This window comes from Zingiber officinale, chromosome 6A (assembly GCF_018446385.1).
Source record: "Zingiber officinale cultivar Zhangliang chromosome 6A, Zo_v1.1, whole genome shotgun sequence".
Lineage (NCBI taxonomy): Eukaryota > Viridiplantae > Streptophyta > Magnoliopsida > Zingiberales > Zingiberaceae > Zingiber > Zingiber officinale.
This window is the reverse complement of record NC_055997.1, coordinates 68542509-68561582: the sequence shown is the minus strand read 5'-3', so window position 1 is coordinate 68561582 and position 19074 is coordinate 68542509. Positions and strand designations below refer to the sequence as shown.

Sequence of the window (19074 nt, the reverse complement as noted above, 5' to 3'; positions counted from 1 at the left end):
CATAAGAAAAAAATATATACATAAACAAATACGATAAGGAACTAGATTTAATAATCATCCTTGTCTTTGGCGTCATCCAAAAATAATCCTGTGGAAGAAGATGTAGCAAAAAGAAAAGGTAGGTCTTCCAATAGGCTTAGGGGTGATTAGGGATATAAGTGAACCAAACAGTTCGCAAGCTATTCGGAGCTCGATTCGGTAAAAAGCTCGTTCAAGTTCGTTCGTTTATCTTATCGAGCCGAGCTCGAGCTTGATTTCGAGCTCGACAGTTTTATCGAGCCGAGCTCAAGCTTAAGGATATTCAGCTCGTGAACTCGCGAACATGTTCGTTTATAGGCTCGCGAGCCAAAAAAACGAGCCTTAAACCGAGCCAAAAAACAAGCTCTAAAACGAGCAAAAAAAAAAGGCTCTAAAACGAGCCTTAAAATGAGCTTTAAAATGAGCCAAAAAACGAAGTCTAAAACGAGCCAAAAACGAGCTCTAAACGAGCCCGAAAACGAGTCCGAGCTTGCTTAACGAGTTAGGCACGTTAATTTTGATAATCGAGCTAATAACGAGCTGAGCTCGAACTATTCGCAAGCTTGATAATTCTAAAACTAGCCGAGCTCGAGCCTTTTGATAGAAGCTCGATTCGAGCTCGAGCCGAGCTCGAGCCTAATATTGTTCAGCTCGGTTCGGCTCGTTTACATCCCTAGGGGTGATGACGCCGAAAAGTTTTAGGTCAATGCAGAACCAAAAGTTCTGTCAAAAATTTTCCCCTAAATCCTCAGGGACCAATCCTATATATAGTGGACATCTATTATCAACCCATAAATAATAATTGATGCGAGACTATAAGTCCACATATATACTGAACATCTATTATCAACATATAGATAATAATAGATGCAAGACTATAAGTTCTACACATACAAGATCTTTATCCAACAACCGAAACCCAATAAACCTAAATTAGATCACTTTAATGGGTTCAATTTGTACTCATATGCACAACTTACAATTAAGTCTATTAATTAAAGATAATAATCAACAATATATACTAGAAAATTTTCTATCAACTTATTTTGTCCTTTATATCTATCCTAAAAATAATTTGCAAATGAATTCTAAATCCATTTGAGGACTACTTTGGGGCAATTTTTGTTCGCCTAAAAATAGGAGGAACAATGTTTCCATCTCTCGGGAAAAAAAAAACAAAATTGTTGAATGAATGTGAACTTTGATTGCAGATTGAGAATTTCGTGACAGTTAACAATTGCAAACTCTAGAACAATTACAACCCAACTGGCTCAAGGCCTGACTATGAATCTTGATAGTCAAGAGCTTATGGCTTGCGAATTGTGACCACATGACTGTGAGCTTTGCCAGATCAAGAGGTTGTAGATAGCCGACGATGCTCATGGCAGCCGTGAGCTGGCATCTTGGCTAGAAATCGTGCCCCCCATAGGTGTTGTTAAGTTGGTATTCGGAAGACAGAATTATTTCATTGGACAAGGGTCAATTTTTATAAGGTTCATTTCGCTGGAGATTAAATTAAATGTCTTCCCATCTAAGAGGTCATTTAATACCATGATTTTTCTTCGTTCATCTCATTATAGGACTCGTGATGAAGGACAGCCGAGCTAAATGAAATTACCTTTTTGCTTCATTTACTAGAAATAATGGACGTGAGCTTATGATTTGGTTGACAATTGTGACAATCGGATCTTTCTTTCTCTTTTTTTCCACTAAATATTTTTTCACCATTAATTCTTTCCCTTCTATCAACACTTCGAAGTAAACTAAGTTTTACAATAATGAAGCGAATGAACCATACTTATAACTAGGACAGATGCAAGTATTCACATATGAGTTATCCTGGGCTATACCACCTTTTTTCTTATTACCTATATAAATTTTGTTAAGTATAAATTAGATACGAAGTGAAGGTGCTGAATTAAAATTGGATTGAGATCAAATAAAATCAATCAGGTAGGCACAGAGATAAGGAGTATGTTGGTTTGAATCGAGATTAATTTGGATTTGATTTAATCAAATTATAGCCAAACCAAAATTAGTTGGGTTAAACTGATTTAGTCAATTTAAAATGAGTTAGGGAATTCTTGAGAAAACCTATTCTCCAATTTGTTTTCTTTTTATTCTCTTCCAGGTATAGTTTCGCTCCCACGGTCTCACGTGTAAGCCTCCACCCGTGGCTACGACCACTCCTTTTGTGGCCAGGCCCTCGCCCCTTGAGGCATATTGGTTGACATTCGCGCCATCATCTGTGGCTACCATGACAGGATTGACGTGTCCTCCATGCTGACCAGTGGCGGAGCCACATTCATGTCTACCCGGTTGTCACCCGGGTAGCAAACGACGATGAAAAAGAAAATTACTGTGGAAGAAAGGGAAAAAATGAGGAAAATGGGTGGCCAATCCGAGGCGATGATATTGGTGTAAGTGGCTAACCAACGGGACGACGTTGACATCATCGCTAGCCCGGAGCAACAACGTTGACGAGTTGGCGTCAACGCTTGTGGCCCACATCCTGAGATCAGCTCGGGTAGATTACCCAGGTTGGCTCTGCCATTGACGCCGACGTACCCATATGAGTTACCAGTGGCGTAGTTAGGATTTTCACTTAGGAGGGGCAAAGCGATGGAGTTGGCGAACGATGACGGTGATGCTGGCAGCAAACAACGGTGTCGACTAAGCGAAAGAAATCAAGTAAATTTCACTTCAATTAAAAGGTGTTTTTTTTATGGAGCATCGGCGAAGCGACGACGTTAGTCAAGTGAAGATAATGACCATGCAACAAATGATAGTGATGATGGTAGCAATCAGTGTCCGACGATAGCGACTTGGGCTATAAAGATAGCGACATGTCGCGAAAGATTTTGTCGGTAAATTAGAGTTAGAAAAAAAGAATATGAAAGAAATTATAGGAAGAAAAAAAAATGAAAAGAGGAAAATAAAAGTTCGGGATTAGAGGAGGAAAAAGAAAAATGGATAAAGAAAAAAATTGACTTGGGAAAAGAGCAAATGGGTTAGGTTGAAAAGATTTTAATTGGAATTTTTTTGCTAAACAGATGAGAAAGCTTTAAAATTTATGACTATACATTTTTTTTTATTTTTTTCTCACCGTATTAATATTTTCCTTGAATTCCAGGGGGTGCGATCGCACCCCCTGAGCCTTATATAGCTACGCCCCTGTGAGTTACGTTGACGATGAATGCAGATAGCTGTGGATTGAGGTCCTACACGAGACGCTCGAGCATAGCTTCGTGCCGCATTTGTGGACCGATTGTCTGTACCTCGTTATTAGCGACACTCTCTCTAACACCACATTAGCGGCCATACTTTCCGCCATGATCCTCAAATTTCCAAAGTCTACGAATTTGATATTATTACTGATAAATAATTTAACAATTTCATAAATAATAAAAATAGATTCATTCAATAAAAATATAAAATTCCGTAAAATATAAGAAATGGTCAGTTGATAATGTACTAGCACAAAGTGAAATTGGAACTCTTGTATGACGGGCTCGACCAACTTTAGATCACCTAGCCCACTTCAAATACCATCTTAAATTTTTAAAAGAGAGATTAGTCATCACGGCTAGACGTTATTAAGTCTGATTATTTTTTTTAAAAAAACTTAAAAAAAAAAGCTATTGAGGCGGAAGTATTTTCAAACAATTATAGGCATTTTGACAGTCTAAAATATCTATAGGTATTTTTGCAAATATATGTAAATTCTGAGAGCTGAAATGTAATTTTTCATTAATTTTCTTTATCGGGCGAATTCAAGTAGAGTGTCAAATATAAATTTGTCAACTTCTGAGGATACACATGACAAAATCAGAAAATTTTCCCCAAAGCAGTCAAATGTGATCTCCAGCCTCTAGGGTTTCGGAAGAAGTTCAAATCGAATTTCCAAAATAGAGGAGGAGAGATCGATGAAGAGGCTACTTTGTTTCTCCCTCTTCTGCAAAACCGTTCCTTCCACTCGTTCTCCTCGCCCCCACGATGCTGCCCTCCTCTTTTCCGTCTTACCTTACTCGGCCTCCGCCGCCGCATTCAGCACTGGGAAGCACATGTTCATAGCCCAGTACCTCGTCGACTCATGTGGTTTCGACCAGAAGAAGGCCACCGAGGCCTCGAAACATCTCAAGGGCATCCAATCTCGGCAGCAGCCCGACTCAGTCCTTGCTTTCCTCAAAAGTTACGGTTTCGATGACGCATCAGTAAAAAGGCTCGTACATTGCTCCCCCAAATGTCTTCTTTTGGACGTAGAGAAGACACTTGCCCCAAAGTTCCGAGCTTTTGAAGATCTGGGTTTCTCCCCATCCGACATCGTCCACCTCGCCCGATCAAATCCCTTCACCACCCGAATCAAACACGAACGCAGTGTGCCTAGGATCAAATTTTGGCAAGACCTTCTCGGGTCCAAGGATGCGCTGATGAAGTTGTTCAAGAGTAACAATTGGGTTCTTGGGTACAGCATCAAGAAGAGAATCCAGCCCAACCTTGAGTTGCTTCGGGAATGCGGTGTGGACGGACAAAAGCTCAACTTTATCTTGCGCTTTCACCCAATGTTCATATCGCAGAAAATTGATACCTTGAAGTCGTTGATCAGTCGCGTGGAGGACTTGGGAGTGCCACGGACATCAGGGATGTTCCATTGCACTCTGTGTGCTCTTTTCATGGTCCACCCAAATAAATTCAAGATGCTAATGGAGTTGTTCCAGAGCTTCGGGTGGTCTCAGGGTGATGTTGTTGCAGCATTCCAAAAGTATCCTGCTATGGCAGGAAGGTCTTTGAAGAATTTGCAGAGAAAAATGGAGTTCTTGATAAATGAAGCTGGATGTGCTTCTTCTTACATCGCTACACATCCAGTACTATTGACCCTGAGCTTGGAGAGAAGGTTGATTCCTAGACATCAGATCTTAGCAACCTTGAAGTCTAGAGGGCACTGTGAAAGGGATTACAAAGTGACAACATACATGATGAGTTCCGAGGACAAATTCATAGAGAAGTACGTCATCGTCTATAAGGACAGGTATCCGGATCTAAGTGGACTCTATGCAAGCTTAAAGCACACAATGGCTTCTGATTAGGGACTTCCATGACGTAAATTAGTTTTTCCCCTGCAAGTTATGGTTCATGTTACCATTTTTCACTGTATGGCTGCTCCTTTGTCAAACTCTAAAGCTAACATTTATGCCAACAAGCATGAATATAAGAATTTGAACAATCATGATCTTGTTTTGCATGTCAATATGCATGAAGATAACAACAATATCTTCAACAATTCGCAGGATCATGATCTTGATTTTGCATATCAATTGGGCTAAAAGCTCACAAATTTGTCGCTTATTATGTTAGATAATTGTTATTCTTGCATCATGTGACTCTACTACAAGAGAGACATTCTTCCTTTATGAACATGCAGTAATTTTTCCTTGTTTGAGTAGTAGTTACTCATTGATATATGTTGTGGAATATTGCACGATTGTCAAATGAAGTCTCCTAATATATCTTTTTATAAAAGGTAGAGGAACCACTGTGACATGCATGAAATGATCGAATACTTTTTGAATTTTGTCAGTTGACATGGTATTACATGTTTGGTACTGAATGGCTGTAATCTTTTAAAACAGTATAGCACTTTTGAGTTTGTGAGTAGAAACATAAAAGGCCACTTTGAACTTTTGGAGGCAATACAAACTTTGGATGGTTGGGAATAAAGTAGTAATGAACAAGTTTAAGAAAAAACAAGTGAGACTAAATCTATTTTGTTAGTCTGGAATCAGAAGGCTTGGTCCCTACAACAAATCATAATAATGTAAGATATGCCTTCAAAGAGTATGAAATGTAGCAGTTGAATCTCTTAGAAATTAAGTGAAAGAACTACAATGGTAAATAGATGCACTCTTTAACAGACTCAAGAGGTGCTTCTGTGTTAACATGTTTTGTGTTCATATCATCAAATTGCTCTGTGGTCTCTTTTTTCAGTGTTTGGGTTCATTTGGTTCCGAAGCCAAACAAGGAGTTAGGATGGCAAATTGCATTGGTGTACCAAGAAGATTAGTGTCTGATGCGACATGCACTCTTTCATTAAGCAATGTTGAAGTGTTTGGGAGAGTAGGAGGTGATAGAATTTCATCATGGTTTCCTATTTCTCCATGTTTTGTGCCTTATATTTGTAGACCTTTGTCATGGAACATGGGAGGATTGTTAGGGTTATAGAAAAAGAAAGGGTCATGTAATGCTTGGAAAGTTGATGAGTTTTTAAGTCATTAAAAAGAAATAACTGGGTTGGTGCTCTACTTTGTTTCTGCCATTGCATTCGAGTAATTACTTGGCTTCTTTCTCTCTCTAAGAAAATATACCTCTCAAAAAAATATTCAGTTCTGGGTCTGTGAATATCCATAAGCTATGTTTCAAATTTATTAAGCAGATAAACCAGAAAAAAAACGTCTACTTCTAAGATTAGTCAAGTAAGTTCGTGTGTATGTAAGTAGGAGTTTTAAAGTGTTTTTACCAAAATCAATCTTTGTTTTTGGTTAAATGTTGAGTCAGGATAAGTCTAGGTGTTTTAGAAGTTGGTTTGAGTTGATTTGGAGGTGTTTTGGGGTGTTTTTTGGGAGTTGATTTTGAGAGACTAGGTCAAGAGAGAGGACCCCTTGTTCTTCGAACCTAAGACTTAATCAGTTTACAACCTGTAAGCCTCATCTGTAAAGGATCTCACTCGTTGCCCCGGCTATCCAGGATTTTTAGGTTGATTGCCTTATTCTACACAGGAGTTATCCAGTCAATATTTTTCTTAATCCCTATATGCTTATTGTTCACCTTAAGGTTACTTAGACAAGGACTAAAAAAGTTTTACGAGATAAAATATTTCGAAAAGAAAGACAAGGCAGAGCCTTTTATGATCTAGTAGAAAGATTTAGTTCTTCATAAGGAAAACGATTATTAATATATATAGAAAATGTAGATCATTATAAATCTTATTTAGACAGGAAATTAGACAATACGGTATATTAATATATAAGTACAAAAAAATGTGGAGATGTCACATTAACGGCCTCTTACAATGACCCCATATCAGATGGAGGGAAGTTCATCAGGAGCACATGTAGCAAGCGCATGGGAGAGTGTCTATGTGTGATGAAATTCCTCATATTCGACCCCTGCCCAATCCAGATATAATATCATGCTCATACCATTTGTGTCAAGCCCGGGGGCATGGTAGATACATATAAGCTTACATTGGAAATTACAGAAAAGAAATTACATAAGCATATTTACAAAAAAAGCACACTTACATGCTCATCACTAATGCTCGCTCTGGTTCTTCTCACGATCTTGTATGATTTCTAAGCTAGGAGAGGAATGCTATTTAAAGAGGAGGAGAGCTTAGCTTCGAAATGAAGGAAAGATAGATATTCACTCAGGATGAGTGGAGGACAAAGGAAGTGAAAAGAGGAGCTGTCTACTAAGAACGAAAAAAGGGAGTTAGTAGGGGAAACGGAGAGGTGGAGACATAAGTGGAGAATGAAGTTTCTCCCAATGAGTAAAGTTGGAAAATAAGTATTGTTAGACAGGGATGATAATTACCTCCTAACCCGGCAGTACTGTTAGGGATGTAAATGAACCAAGCGTTCGTGAACAAGCTTGGTGTTCAGCTTGGTAAGAGCTTGTTTATGTTCGTTCAATATACATTAGATTAATTAAACAAACAAGCTTGAACAACTCGTTAAGCTAAACAAACAAGCTTGAACACATATGTGTTCAACTCGTTAATGTTCGTGAACAACGTTCGTGAACAATGTTCATGAACCATATTTATTAATAAAATCTTTTCAATATGCTAAATAAACGATAAAATAAAATAAAATAAATAAATAAATTTAAATTATCAATCTTAATAACCAATCAAACAATTAAAAGTTTCAGACAATCAAACAAGCTTGAATTGAGAGCTTGATAACATCTAAACGAACCAAGCTCAATCCAAGCTCGAACCAAGCTCAAGCCAAGCTTGAATTGAGCAGTAACGATACAGTATTACTGCAGTAACACTACAGTACTGCTACAGTAACGCTACAATACTGCTACAGTAAAACCCTAGAATTCAAGTTTTACTCCGAGTACAATTCCTCATGCACTCGTACCTCACCCTTACGACTCATTTGACACTTCCTTTGCAGCTTTAACTTCTTGCCTTCAAGCTTACTTCCTTTGGCTCTCGTCCCTCGGATGCATTCAAGCCCGCGGCTCGTCCCCAATGCCATCCTTCGCGTATGCCTCGAAGTCGCTTCCCTCGGCCCTTGTCCTCGCTACCTTGTCCACGGTCCCTCGGATGCTCCATCTTTCACGGGACCCGAAGCCATCAACTTAAGTTGCATGTGTATCCTGCAAACCTGCACAATTCAAATACACATATCAAATACAAGGGTGAACCTAACTTAAACTCTTTGACACACACATCAAAACCATGATCGTACCGATCAAACTTAGGTCGATTGCACCAACAATCTCCCCCTTTTGATGTGTGGCAATATGTTTAAGTTAGGCATAAATATCAACATGAAAATTAGAAGCACTATGTAAACATGAAGCATAATACCCAAGCTCCCCCTTAACATATGCTCTCAACCATAATTTTCAAGTTTTGCACATAGTTAGGTTTTTGCACATAGTTAGGTTTCTAACGTAAACCTTCACATTTCTCCCCCTTTGACACCATCAAAAATTGTACCAAACATGTACACATACTATGGTATCAATGTGGACTTAAAAATACCCAAAATCAGCTCTTGAAGGTGCTGGAAAACAGCTACCAGTCGACTGCTATCTATCGCAGTCGACTGGCACAAACCAACCTGAATTTCAGCATTTTAAAGCCAACTTTAGAAATGCATAGAAAATTCTAGAAAATTCGAAAAATCATGAAATTTTGAACACATATTTCTTATAATGCTCTTTAGACAATATGTTTCCATGAAAATTCATCATATTTTTGAAGTTTTAATAAAAACTCAAACACCTTGAAAAATACTCAAGTTTGTATCAACTTAAACCCTAGTTTTGAATTCATATGTTTCAAAATAACTATCCACTGTAAATAAAACATAGAATTATTTTCAAAATATTTGAAATGTCCAACTATGATCTATGGGCAAGATGTCCATTAATTAAATATTTGTTTTCCCCATAGTTGGCCTATGATCACTAAAAATTGATACATCACATAACTCATCAAAATGTCATAAGCATAAGTGAATTATTAGTATCACCCTATTATCTCACATTTATGGTTGGAAAATCATACAAGTCATTGTGAGATAAGGTATAATGGTAACCTCTACTTAGCCTCCCTTGATCATGACTTTCTATCAAGGCTAAGTGCTCCCCCTTAAGGTCCAAAGTCAACCATCTTTCAAATATTTGAATAATTATTTCTTATGGTTGACTTGACCTAAAATCCTCTAACCCTTGAGGATTGATTTTGGCACCCAATAGAAATTCTTTCTAATTGGGTTAACCAAATATTCCTTGGGGATCCATTTTCTATCTATGGTCTTGGTTTTTGATTGCCCCCTAGCAAGTAGACAATGGTAGGTCTTTTCATTGTTGGGTTCATTGTATCCTAACCCATTTTTCTTAAAACTTGCCCTTTGGCTCCCAATGATCATGTTTAGGGTTTTGGAGCCAATTTCAAATTTTCTAAAGGCATTGGTAACGTATTCTACCTTTTCCCTTAATTTCCTATTTTCTTCTTCTAAACATGAATCATTTGAAGAATTAGAAGAATCATGCATATTGTTGTCCTTAAAGCACATGGATTCTAATCTTTCTTCAAGCATGCAAATATCATTTTTCAAGGATTTATTTTTCCTTTTAGCTTTAAACAAATCATCATTTGTACTTGAAATAATTTTGATTAAAATATAGGGAGGAAGATTATGTACCTCACTTACCGAGAAGTCCGAATCCGAAGTTTGACCTCTCCCTTCACTTGAGCTCACCTCTTCATCTTCACTTGAGCTCCCCTCTTCATCTTCACTTGAGTTCTTTCCCTCTTCATTTTCGGATGAGGTGGAGGCTATATCATCAATTCCCATTAGCGCAAAATTGACTACATGGTGCTCTTCTTCCTCCGATGATGATGCAGGATCATCCGATGTTGCTTTTAGATTTTGAGCCTTCTTCCCCTTTTCTTTTGTCTTCTTCTCCTCCCTCTTCTTCCCTTCCTTCTTCTTCAAGAGAGGACAATCATCTCTTATGTGTCCCTCTCCTTGGCAATTGTAGCAAATTACCCTCCTTGTTCTACTTTTGCTTCTTGAGCTTTTTCTAGCATGAGATTTGTTAGTAGAAAACTTTTTAAATGCCCTTCTCATTTTTCTTACCATATACGCCTCTTGATCACTATCCATTGAGACGCTTGATTCTTCGGAGTCGGAGGATGGTGGAGATGAAGATTTCTTCTTCTTTCCCTTTCCCTTGTTTGCCACAAGGACTACTCCTCTTGATCTATGAGCTTCTCCATCTAACCCTTCAACTCTTGTTTCGTGAAGCTCCATTGTTGAGAAGAGTTCATCTAGAGAGGATTTCTCTAGGTCCTTTGATATGTATATGAATCTACAATGGAGCTCCAAGGTGTGGTTCTTGGGAAGGCATTTAGGGCTTTCATCATCATGTCTCGATTTGAAAGTATCTCACCTACACTTGTTAGTCCATTAATAATTTCCTTAATTCTAGAATGTAAAATTGATACCTTTTCTCCTTTCTCAAGCTTGGTATTGTTGAGTTTGTTGGGATCTTAGATGGCTAGAGGGGGGTGAATAGCCTCTTTGAAAACTTAAACACAATCTTTCTTAAAGAAAAACTTGTTAGCACAGCGGAAGTAGAAAACTAAAACGAAGGAAGAAAAACACACACAGCAGACACAAGGATATACGAGGTTCGGGGATAATTTGCCCCTACTCCTCGGCGTGTCCGTAAGGAGGACGACTCCTTGATCTTTCGGTAGATCACACCCCGGACAAAATCCGGCTAAAGATGTCTCCTTCTCGGTGGAGCAATCTCTCAACAGAGTCTCAGTTGATTATAGAATTAAGCACAAGACTTACAGTGGCTGAGAAGAATAATCAGATGAGCTTACAGCCACGCGGAGAAAAAAAAACAGAGCAGAGAGCGCACAACGACCTTCTTAGCAAGGATCTCACAGCTTCACCAACTTGCTTTCTCAAAGGATTGATCGAAAAGAAACAGAGAATACTGTCACTTTTCTGAACCTCTCTTCTTCCTTCTTATGTCTCTCTGCTTTACTGGCTCGAATCACCGCCGCCTGTAGAATCGCTGCTGCCAACAAGGCGTAGCCAATCACCTCTCCTCCTCATCTGGTTCTCTGAACCCATGCCAATGGGAATCACTGGCGTCTCTGGATACGAACCAATAAGTAGAGGTCAAACTGAGCGCAGCCCAATCGCAATCAGATTCGCCAGTGAACGTTGATGCCTCAAATGCATTTGTTGCAGCAAATCACAGTGAAAAGAGCACTTGTCTTCTTCTCTTAATGAAGCTCAATTTGAATTCAACCATGAGAGTGTGACCTGCAACCTGCAAGCTAAAAAGACTCACAGCAGATGGTTAAAAACAGATGGGTGAAAACAAATACGGCATCGAAAAAGTGCATGCAAAACAAACAATACCGTGGGTCTGCGGACCGATCCACGCTTCTGAATCATTGCGATCGATGCGGCGGACCGATCGGGAACTAATCGATCGATCCCGGGCCGATCGATGTCGCTCTTTCAAATCGCCGCGACGGTCGATGCGGACCGATCGGATGTCGCTCTTCCCAGCGCTTACGGCCTCGATCGGTCTCGGGCCGATCGGTAAAATCCTGATGAACTCGATCGATTTCGATCGATGCGTAGGCCGATCGATGTCGCTCGGTAGCCACGATCGATTCCGATCGATCGCCTGACCGATTAGGTGTCGAGTTTCCTGGATCGGTGCCGACCGATCCGACTTCTGACTTCGATCCGGGTCGAGCCCTCTCGACCTAGTCCGGAGAAACGAGCTCCCTAGCCCTCTCCGACTTCATCCGGTCCTAGAGAACGACCGAGCCCTCTCTGACTTCGCATGCCAAGCTTCCTTCTTGGACTTTTCAACACCAGATGTCCGATCACCCTTGATCCATCTGGATTTTCCCTTGCCTGGCTTCACTCACCAGGACTTGCACCTAGCTTCTCTCACTAGGGTTTTCACCTGGCTTCACTCACCAGGATTTCCAATCTGCCTGGCTTCACTCACCAGGACTTTCAATCTGCCTGGCTTCACTCACCAGGACTTTCAATCTGCCTGGCTTCACTCACCAGGACTTTCCAACTGCCTAACATCCCAGTTAGGACTTCCTCAATCAGGTCAACCAAGTCAACCTAGATTAGTAATTAATCTGAGTTAAATATCTGATACAAACTTAAATCAGTGTCAACAGCAAAACAACATCCAGGTCAGACTGTATCAACAGAGTTGAGTTCGAAGGAGGTCTCTTCTTGCCAATTTTGCTTTCGATGTCCCTTTATGAAGCTCCACTAGCTTTTCCCATAACTCCTTGGCGCTTGAGTAGGTTCCAACCCTTGTTATTTCTTGTTGGGGAAGAACATTGTGTAGATGATGTATGGCCGTAGAATTCGCTAAATGTTCTTCCCTTTGTTTCTTGCTCCACCTTGTTTTCTCAAGTATCTTATTGTCTTGATCCTTAGGCACTTCAAAACCATTTTCCATGATTAGCATTATGTCAAAATCGGTTTCGAAAAATACCTCCATTCTCTTTTTCCACAAAGAGAAGTCCCCTTCGAATTTGGGTGGATAAATGTTTGAGCCGGCCATTTTGATGAAGTGCTCTTCTCGACGATTAGTCTGTTGAAGGGCGTCCTTGCTCTGATACCACTTGTGAGGGATCGGTGGCCGGCTAGAAGGGGGGTTGGATAGCTAGGTCACCCCCAACTTCTTTTCTTCTCTACAAAAGATTAGTGCACACGTGGAAATACAACTAACTAATGAAAACAATAAAGAAAGAATACCAAATCGCTAACAAGCTCGATGTAACGTGGTTCGGAGATTGATTGCTCCTACTCCACAGCGTGTCCTTGAGGTGGACGAGCCCTTGATCCTTCGATGGATCAATCCCCGGCTAGAGCTTTCTCCTTCTCGGTGGAGCAAACCTCTCACAGGATCTCCTCCTCTTTACAATGATGAACTTAGGTTTAGGAGGAAGAGAGTAGGCTTGGAAGCTTTGGGCAATGACAAGGAGTTATTCAACAAGCATGAGTAACCTCCTTCAAGCCCCAAAGCTTCCCTTAAATAAGAGGAGAGAGTTGATCATCATATCAACTCATCTCGGCACTAGTCGACTGGCAAAACCATCAGTCGACTGGTGCTAGCGTTGGAGGTAGCCAATGGCTACTTTGCAGCACCAACGGTCGACCAACGGTCAATTACCAGTCGACTGCTAAAACATGCAGTCGACTGATCCATACTGATCGAACGAACAGAACCATTCTGTTTGCGCCCAGTCGACTGCGCGGTCGACTGCACCAGTCGACTGCGCGGTCGACTGCACCAGTCGACTGCTAAAATATGCAGTCAACTGCTACAGTAAAATCATGATCGTACCAATCAAACCTAGGTCGATTGCACCAACACTGATTACCAGACTCACAACTCTCGAAGAAATGGTAACGAACAAAAACTCCCTAATGTATGCTCTTAATGCTTTTCTGAGGACCCTAGATTAGAAATCGATAATCGACTTCTACTACATCTCTAAAGATCTAGAGGTAATACGTTAGAAACCTTATTTTCTACATTAGAGCTTCACGAATCTAGATGTGCAGGACTAAGAAAGGAGCTGAGTCAGAACATTGCCCTAAAAGCAAAAATGAGTGAATTAGACTCCGAAGCTTCTCTCGACAAAGATGAAGAAGCTTTTTTGGTAAGAAAGTTTTTAAAAATTTTAAAATCTAACAATTTTGACAAAAGACAAGCAACAAAGACTTTTCGGAGTAAAATGAAGGTTTGGTTCTACAACTGCTAAGAAAAAGGGCATTTCAAAGATAATTGCCCGAAGTTGAAAAGCAAAGGAAATGATAAAGGGCCAAGCAGATCCAAGCACAAGAACCTAAAAGCAACGTGAGACAAGTACTCATCTGAGTCCGAGCTAGAAGAATACGCTGGACTAGCACTGATGGCAGATCACCAAGAAAATAATGAAAGCTCGTCTGAAATGGATATCGATGAAGGGGGGATAGGTCAGAAGAAAGCAGTGATGAAGGGGAAACACCAGACTACGAGAACAACACAGTAAGTGAGATATGTCCCTTATCTCTCAAAAAATTGTACGAGTTCATAAAAATACTTTCTAGAAGTTCGTATAAATTAAAAACAAAGCATACACTATTAAAAAGAGAAAATACCAAATTAAAGGTCAGTTTAGCAAAAACATGTTTATGAGAAGATTCTGATAAATTGAAAATTAAAAATGACAAATTATAGGATCAAATAAAAACATTAGAAAAGAATTATGCAGGTTCAAATGTTCAAAACTTTAGAAATTTTTAAGAGCTAAATTGATATTTTAGATTTCACAAGGACTAAATTAGAAAATTGATATGAAAATATATTCTAAAAAATTATCTTGTTAATCCAGTAGGCAGAAATTTATTTTGAGTTCTAAAATACATTTTGACCTATTAGATAATTTTTAATTTTAAATACTACAAATTAAATTGTATTAAATTGTTCAAAATAGTAGCATTAGTATCAAAATCACTTTTCATATATTTTCGGTTTGAATTTTTTTATATTTTTCTAAGATTAAATTTTATGTTCAGCCTGCTTTCTTCTTATGTTTTGTGTTAAAATTTTTTTCTGTAAAAAATAAAGATGTTATATACTTACAGAAAAAAATTTAAACTTTTCTAACCGTTATATTATTTTTAATTTATTTTTTATAATAATAAATTTTAACGAATAAAGATGTTTCGAAAATTAATTTTTTAAAAATTTAATTTTTCTATGATAATGAAATTTGTTTTCGGTTAGATTAAATTTTTTGAGATTTTTTGACTATTATATAATTTTTTAAGAATTTTTCATCAAAATATATAATTTAAAATTTAAAATTTTCAGAATTTAGTTTTAAAAAACTTGATTTTTCAAAAGACCATTATTTGTATGTATAGAAAAATCAACAAGATTTTTAGATGATAATATCTATTTTTAATGATCATATCTATTCAAAATTATATATTACGGTGAAAATAAAAATTATCTATTTGTGAACATTTTTCTCTTGGTTCATATCCCTTATGCTTAATATTGACAAAAAATTTCAAAAATTTTCGACATCTAAAAATTGTTTTCAAATTATCTTTGTCAAATTTGATTTTAAATCCCACAAATTCAAATATTTGAAGAATAATTCTCTAAAAAATATTCAGACTTGTTCACTGGTTTAATCACCCTTAAAAAAAATTAGATTTTTTTAATAATTACCCCTATTTTTTATGTAATCAAATAGGGAGAGTAGTTATTCAATTATTCAATCTAGGTGTGGAGTAATCAAAAGTGAATATTACTTGCATTTCTTTTATGCTTAAAATATTCATGTTATAATTGTTTTTTAAATTTTCTTTAAAACTATTTGTCTATTTAACTCTGACTCTAATTTGAGTTGATACACATCAAAAAGGGGGAGATTGTAAAGATCTCGGGTTGATTTTGATATGATCAATTACGTTAAGTTAGGTTCTATTTATTTTTAATGTCTTATGTCTAAATATGCAAGAGCTTTGGAACACAAGAAGTCGAGCGGAAGATGCAGCGGACTAGAAGGATTACACGGAAAGTGAGTCGATGAGCTCGGTGCATCCGAAGGACAAGAAGCTACGGAAGAGTACACTGGTGGAGCTAGAAGGACGTGCGTGGTGGTCTGTGAGACGAGAAATTAGGGAGAAAGTCTGTTTGAGGAGAAAGTCCAGAACCTTGGAATGAAGGGTTCTGCCTTGAAGACCTGAGGCGCCTCGGGTAGTCTAGATTGCCTCTGCCGTAGAGAGGTGTGGAGGCATCTCCGCGGACTGGAGGCGCCTAAGCTGAAAAGGCGGGGAGGCGCCTTGGTTGAACTAAGGCACCCCCACTCAAAACTCAGACATAGTAATGGCTACTCATAGTGCGTGCCTCAAATAGAACTAAGGCACCTCCATACACCCAGAGTCATTGGATAGATCAACAATGATCGGATCAGTTTTGCTGAGTTAGAGGTGCCTCGAGCTTAATTAAGACACCTCCAGTGTCACGTCAACCAACAATAAAAAGTGTTCTGAGCTCTATAAAAAGGGATGTCCTCTAGTTAAAAAACAACACTTGTATTCGATTTCCAAGTCCGTTTCGCTATTTTCTGAGCTGTAAATCGCTGTATGATGCCTCTCTGTCTCTAACTTTGTTGAAGAAGGAGATTTTTGCTAGTGCTTACTTTTGTCTTGGATTAGCAACCTCCTTGATTACGAACCAAGTAAATCGATAGTCATGTATTTCTTTTTCTGCATTTGTTTTATTTTAATTTACAAGTGCATGTTAACTAAAACCTAAAGATCGAGAAAGGTCCAACTTTATATTTCAGGCAATTCATCCCCTTTTACAGCCAATGAAGATCTAACAGAATTAACTGATTGAACTAATTGAAATTACAAATTTAGTTCGGTTAATTAAGAAATTTATTTTTTTTAAAAAAATACAAGTTATTTCAGTTTAATTGTTTCAGTTTTGATTTATAAAAAATTTAAAATCATGTTAAATCAATTAAACCAAACCGAACTAGGAGTTTAAAAAATAAAATCCCTAATTCCTTCGCAATCTCACTTGTTGGCCTTCTCTTTTCTAACTCTCCAATCCTCACTCTCACCGAAGCCCCACACTCTCCCATCGTCGCTCTCGCCAAAGCCAAGGCCCTCCCCTTCTTGTCACTCTCGTCGTTGGTGAGACTGCCGCCAGCAGCCCCTCCCTCACTCAGCCAAGGCCAGAGAGCAACCAGCACTTCGGTAGGAAGATGAGCTTGTACTAGTTTGTTTCTAGGGTTCTAAAGAGTTGGAATTCGTCAGAAGGAATCACGAGGGAACGCCGACTGAGAAGGAGACTTAGAAGTTGCTGAGGACATGGTGGATTGTAGGAGCACAATGTGAATGCCAAATCCGAAGCGATGTCTTCATCTGATACTTTGTCCACTTTCTCTTCCGGTCAGAGTCTGGAATGTCCTCGTGCTCAAACTTCCTAAAGACTTCTGAATTTCCTTTTCAAAGAGCAAATTTCCTCATGAGCAAAAAGCAAACAGTTCAAACTTCCTCTTTTAAGGAGTTCGAAATTAATGGGATTCGACCGGTCAGTTAATTTGAAAAAAAAATCAATTTGCTCAATTTCCATTTGTTCGATTCAATCGGTTTAGATTTCAGCTGAATGCTCAACCCTGACACTCTTTGATTACCCATGATCACTTGATTTCACCCTTAACAAACCAAATTAATTTTGGTCGATCCGAAGTCAATTGCATTACTAATCTCTCTGATAGATAACTTTCAAATTATTATAGTCATTTAAGGATATCAAATTTTATAATTATTTTTTGAAAATATATGGAAACTTTGAGAGGTGAAATCTAATTTTCACTAACTTTTTTTACCGACGAATTTAATTAGAGGGTAAAATATAAATTATCAAATTTTGATTATAAATGACAAAATCGGAAAATATTCTCAAAAGCAGTAAATACGTGATCTCAAGCCATTGCCACTAGGGTTTCGGGAGAAGATCAAATCGGAAACTTCAAAGGAGGAGAGATCGATGAAGAGGCTACTTTACTTCTCCCTCTTCTCCAAAGCCGTGTCTTCCACTCGTTTTCCTCTCTCCCAGGACGCTGCCCTCCTCTTTGCCATCTTACCTTACTCGGCCTCCGCCACTGCCGCCGCCGCCGCCGCATCCACCACTGGGAAGCACATGTTCATGACCCAATACCTCGTCGACTCATGTGGTTTCGACCAGGATAAGGCCACCGAGGCCTCGAAGCTTCTCAAGGGCATTCAATCCCGGCAGCAGCCCGACTCCGTCCTTGCTTTCCTCAAAAGTTACGGCTTCGATGACGCATCAGTAAAAAAGATCCTACATCACTCCCCCAAATGTCTTCTTTTGGACGTAGAGAAGACACTTGCCCCAAAGTTCCGAGCTTTTGAAGATCTGGGTTTCTCCCCATCCGACATCGTCCACCTCGTCCGATCGAATCCCGACACCACCAAAATCAAACACGAACGCACTGTGCCTAGGATCGAATTTTGGCAAGGCCTTCTCAGATCCAAGGATGCGCTGGTGAAGTTGTTCAAGAGTAACAATTGGGTTCTTGGGTACAGCATCAAGAAGAGGATCCAGCCCAACCTTGAGATGCTTCGGGAATGCGGCGTGGATGGCCAAAAGCTTGACTTTATCTTGCGCTTTCACCCAATGTTCATATCGCAGAAAGCTGATACCTTGAAGTCGTTGATCAGTCGCGTGGAGGACTTGGGAGTGCCACAGACATCCGGGATGTTCCATTGCACTCTGTGTGCACTGTTCGTGGTCCACCCAAAGAAATTCAAGATGCTAATGGATATGTTCCGGAACTTTGGGTGGTCGCAGGGTGATTTTGTTGCAGCTATCCAAAAGTGTCCTAGTCTGCCGCGAAGGTCTTTGAAGCATTTGCAGAGAAAAATGGAGTTCTTGATAAATGAAGCTGGATATGCTTCTTCTTACATCGCTACACGTCCAGTACTATTGACGCTGAGCTTGGAGAGAAGGTTGATTCCCAGACATCGGATCTTAGCAACCTTGAACTCTAGGGGGCACTGTGAAAGGGATTACAAAGTTGCAGCATACATGGTGGTTTCCGACGCCAAATTCATAGAGAAGTACATCATCGTCTATAAGGACAGGTATCCAGATCTGAGTGAACTCTATGCAAGCTTAAAGCACACAATGGCTTCTGATTAG

At 39.1% G+C, this 19074-nt stretch overlaps 2 protein-coding genes across 2 annotated transcripts; both read left to right on the top strand.

The window, feature by feature from the left end:
* The first annotated feature begins 3944 nt into the window (after positions 1–3944).
* Positions 3945–5105, top strand: LOC121994890 (transcription termination factor MTERF15, mitochondrial-like). The gene has a single exon (XM_042548777.1). The coding sequence runs from the start codon at positions 3945–3947 to the stop codon at positions 5103–5105; it is 1161 nt and encodes a 386-aa protein (XP_042404711.1).
* A 12793-nt stretch (positions 5106–17898) lies between these two features.
* On the top strand, positions 17899–19074 carry LOC121994889 (transcription termination factor MTERF15, mitochondrial-like). Its single transcript, XM_042548776.1, has one exon. It carries the CDS (start codon positions 17899–17901, stop codon positions 19072–19074), a length of 1176 nt encoding a protein of 391 aa, XP_042404710.1.

What these genes read in the sequence shown, in the direction of transcription:
- LOC121994889 (XM_042548776.1), top strand. Translation starts at nt 17,899, where the DNA reads ATGAAGAGGCTACTTTACTTCTCCCTCTTCTCCAAAGCCGTGTCTTCC.
- LOC121994890 (XM_042548777.1), top strand. Translation starts at nt 3,945, where the DNA reads ATGAAGAGGCTACTTTGTTTCTCCCTCTTCTGCAAAACCGTTCCTTCC.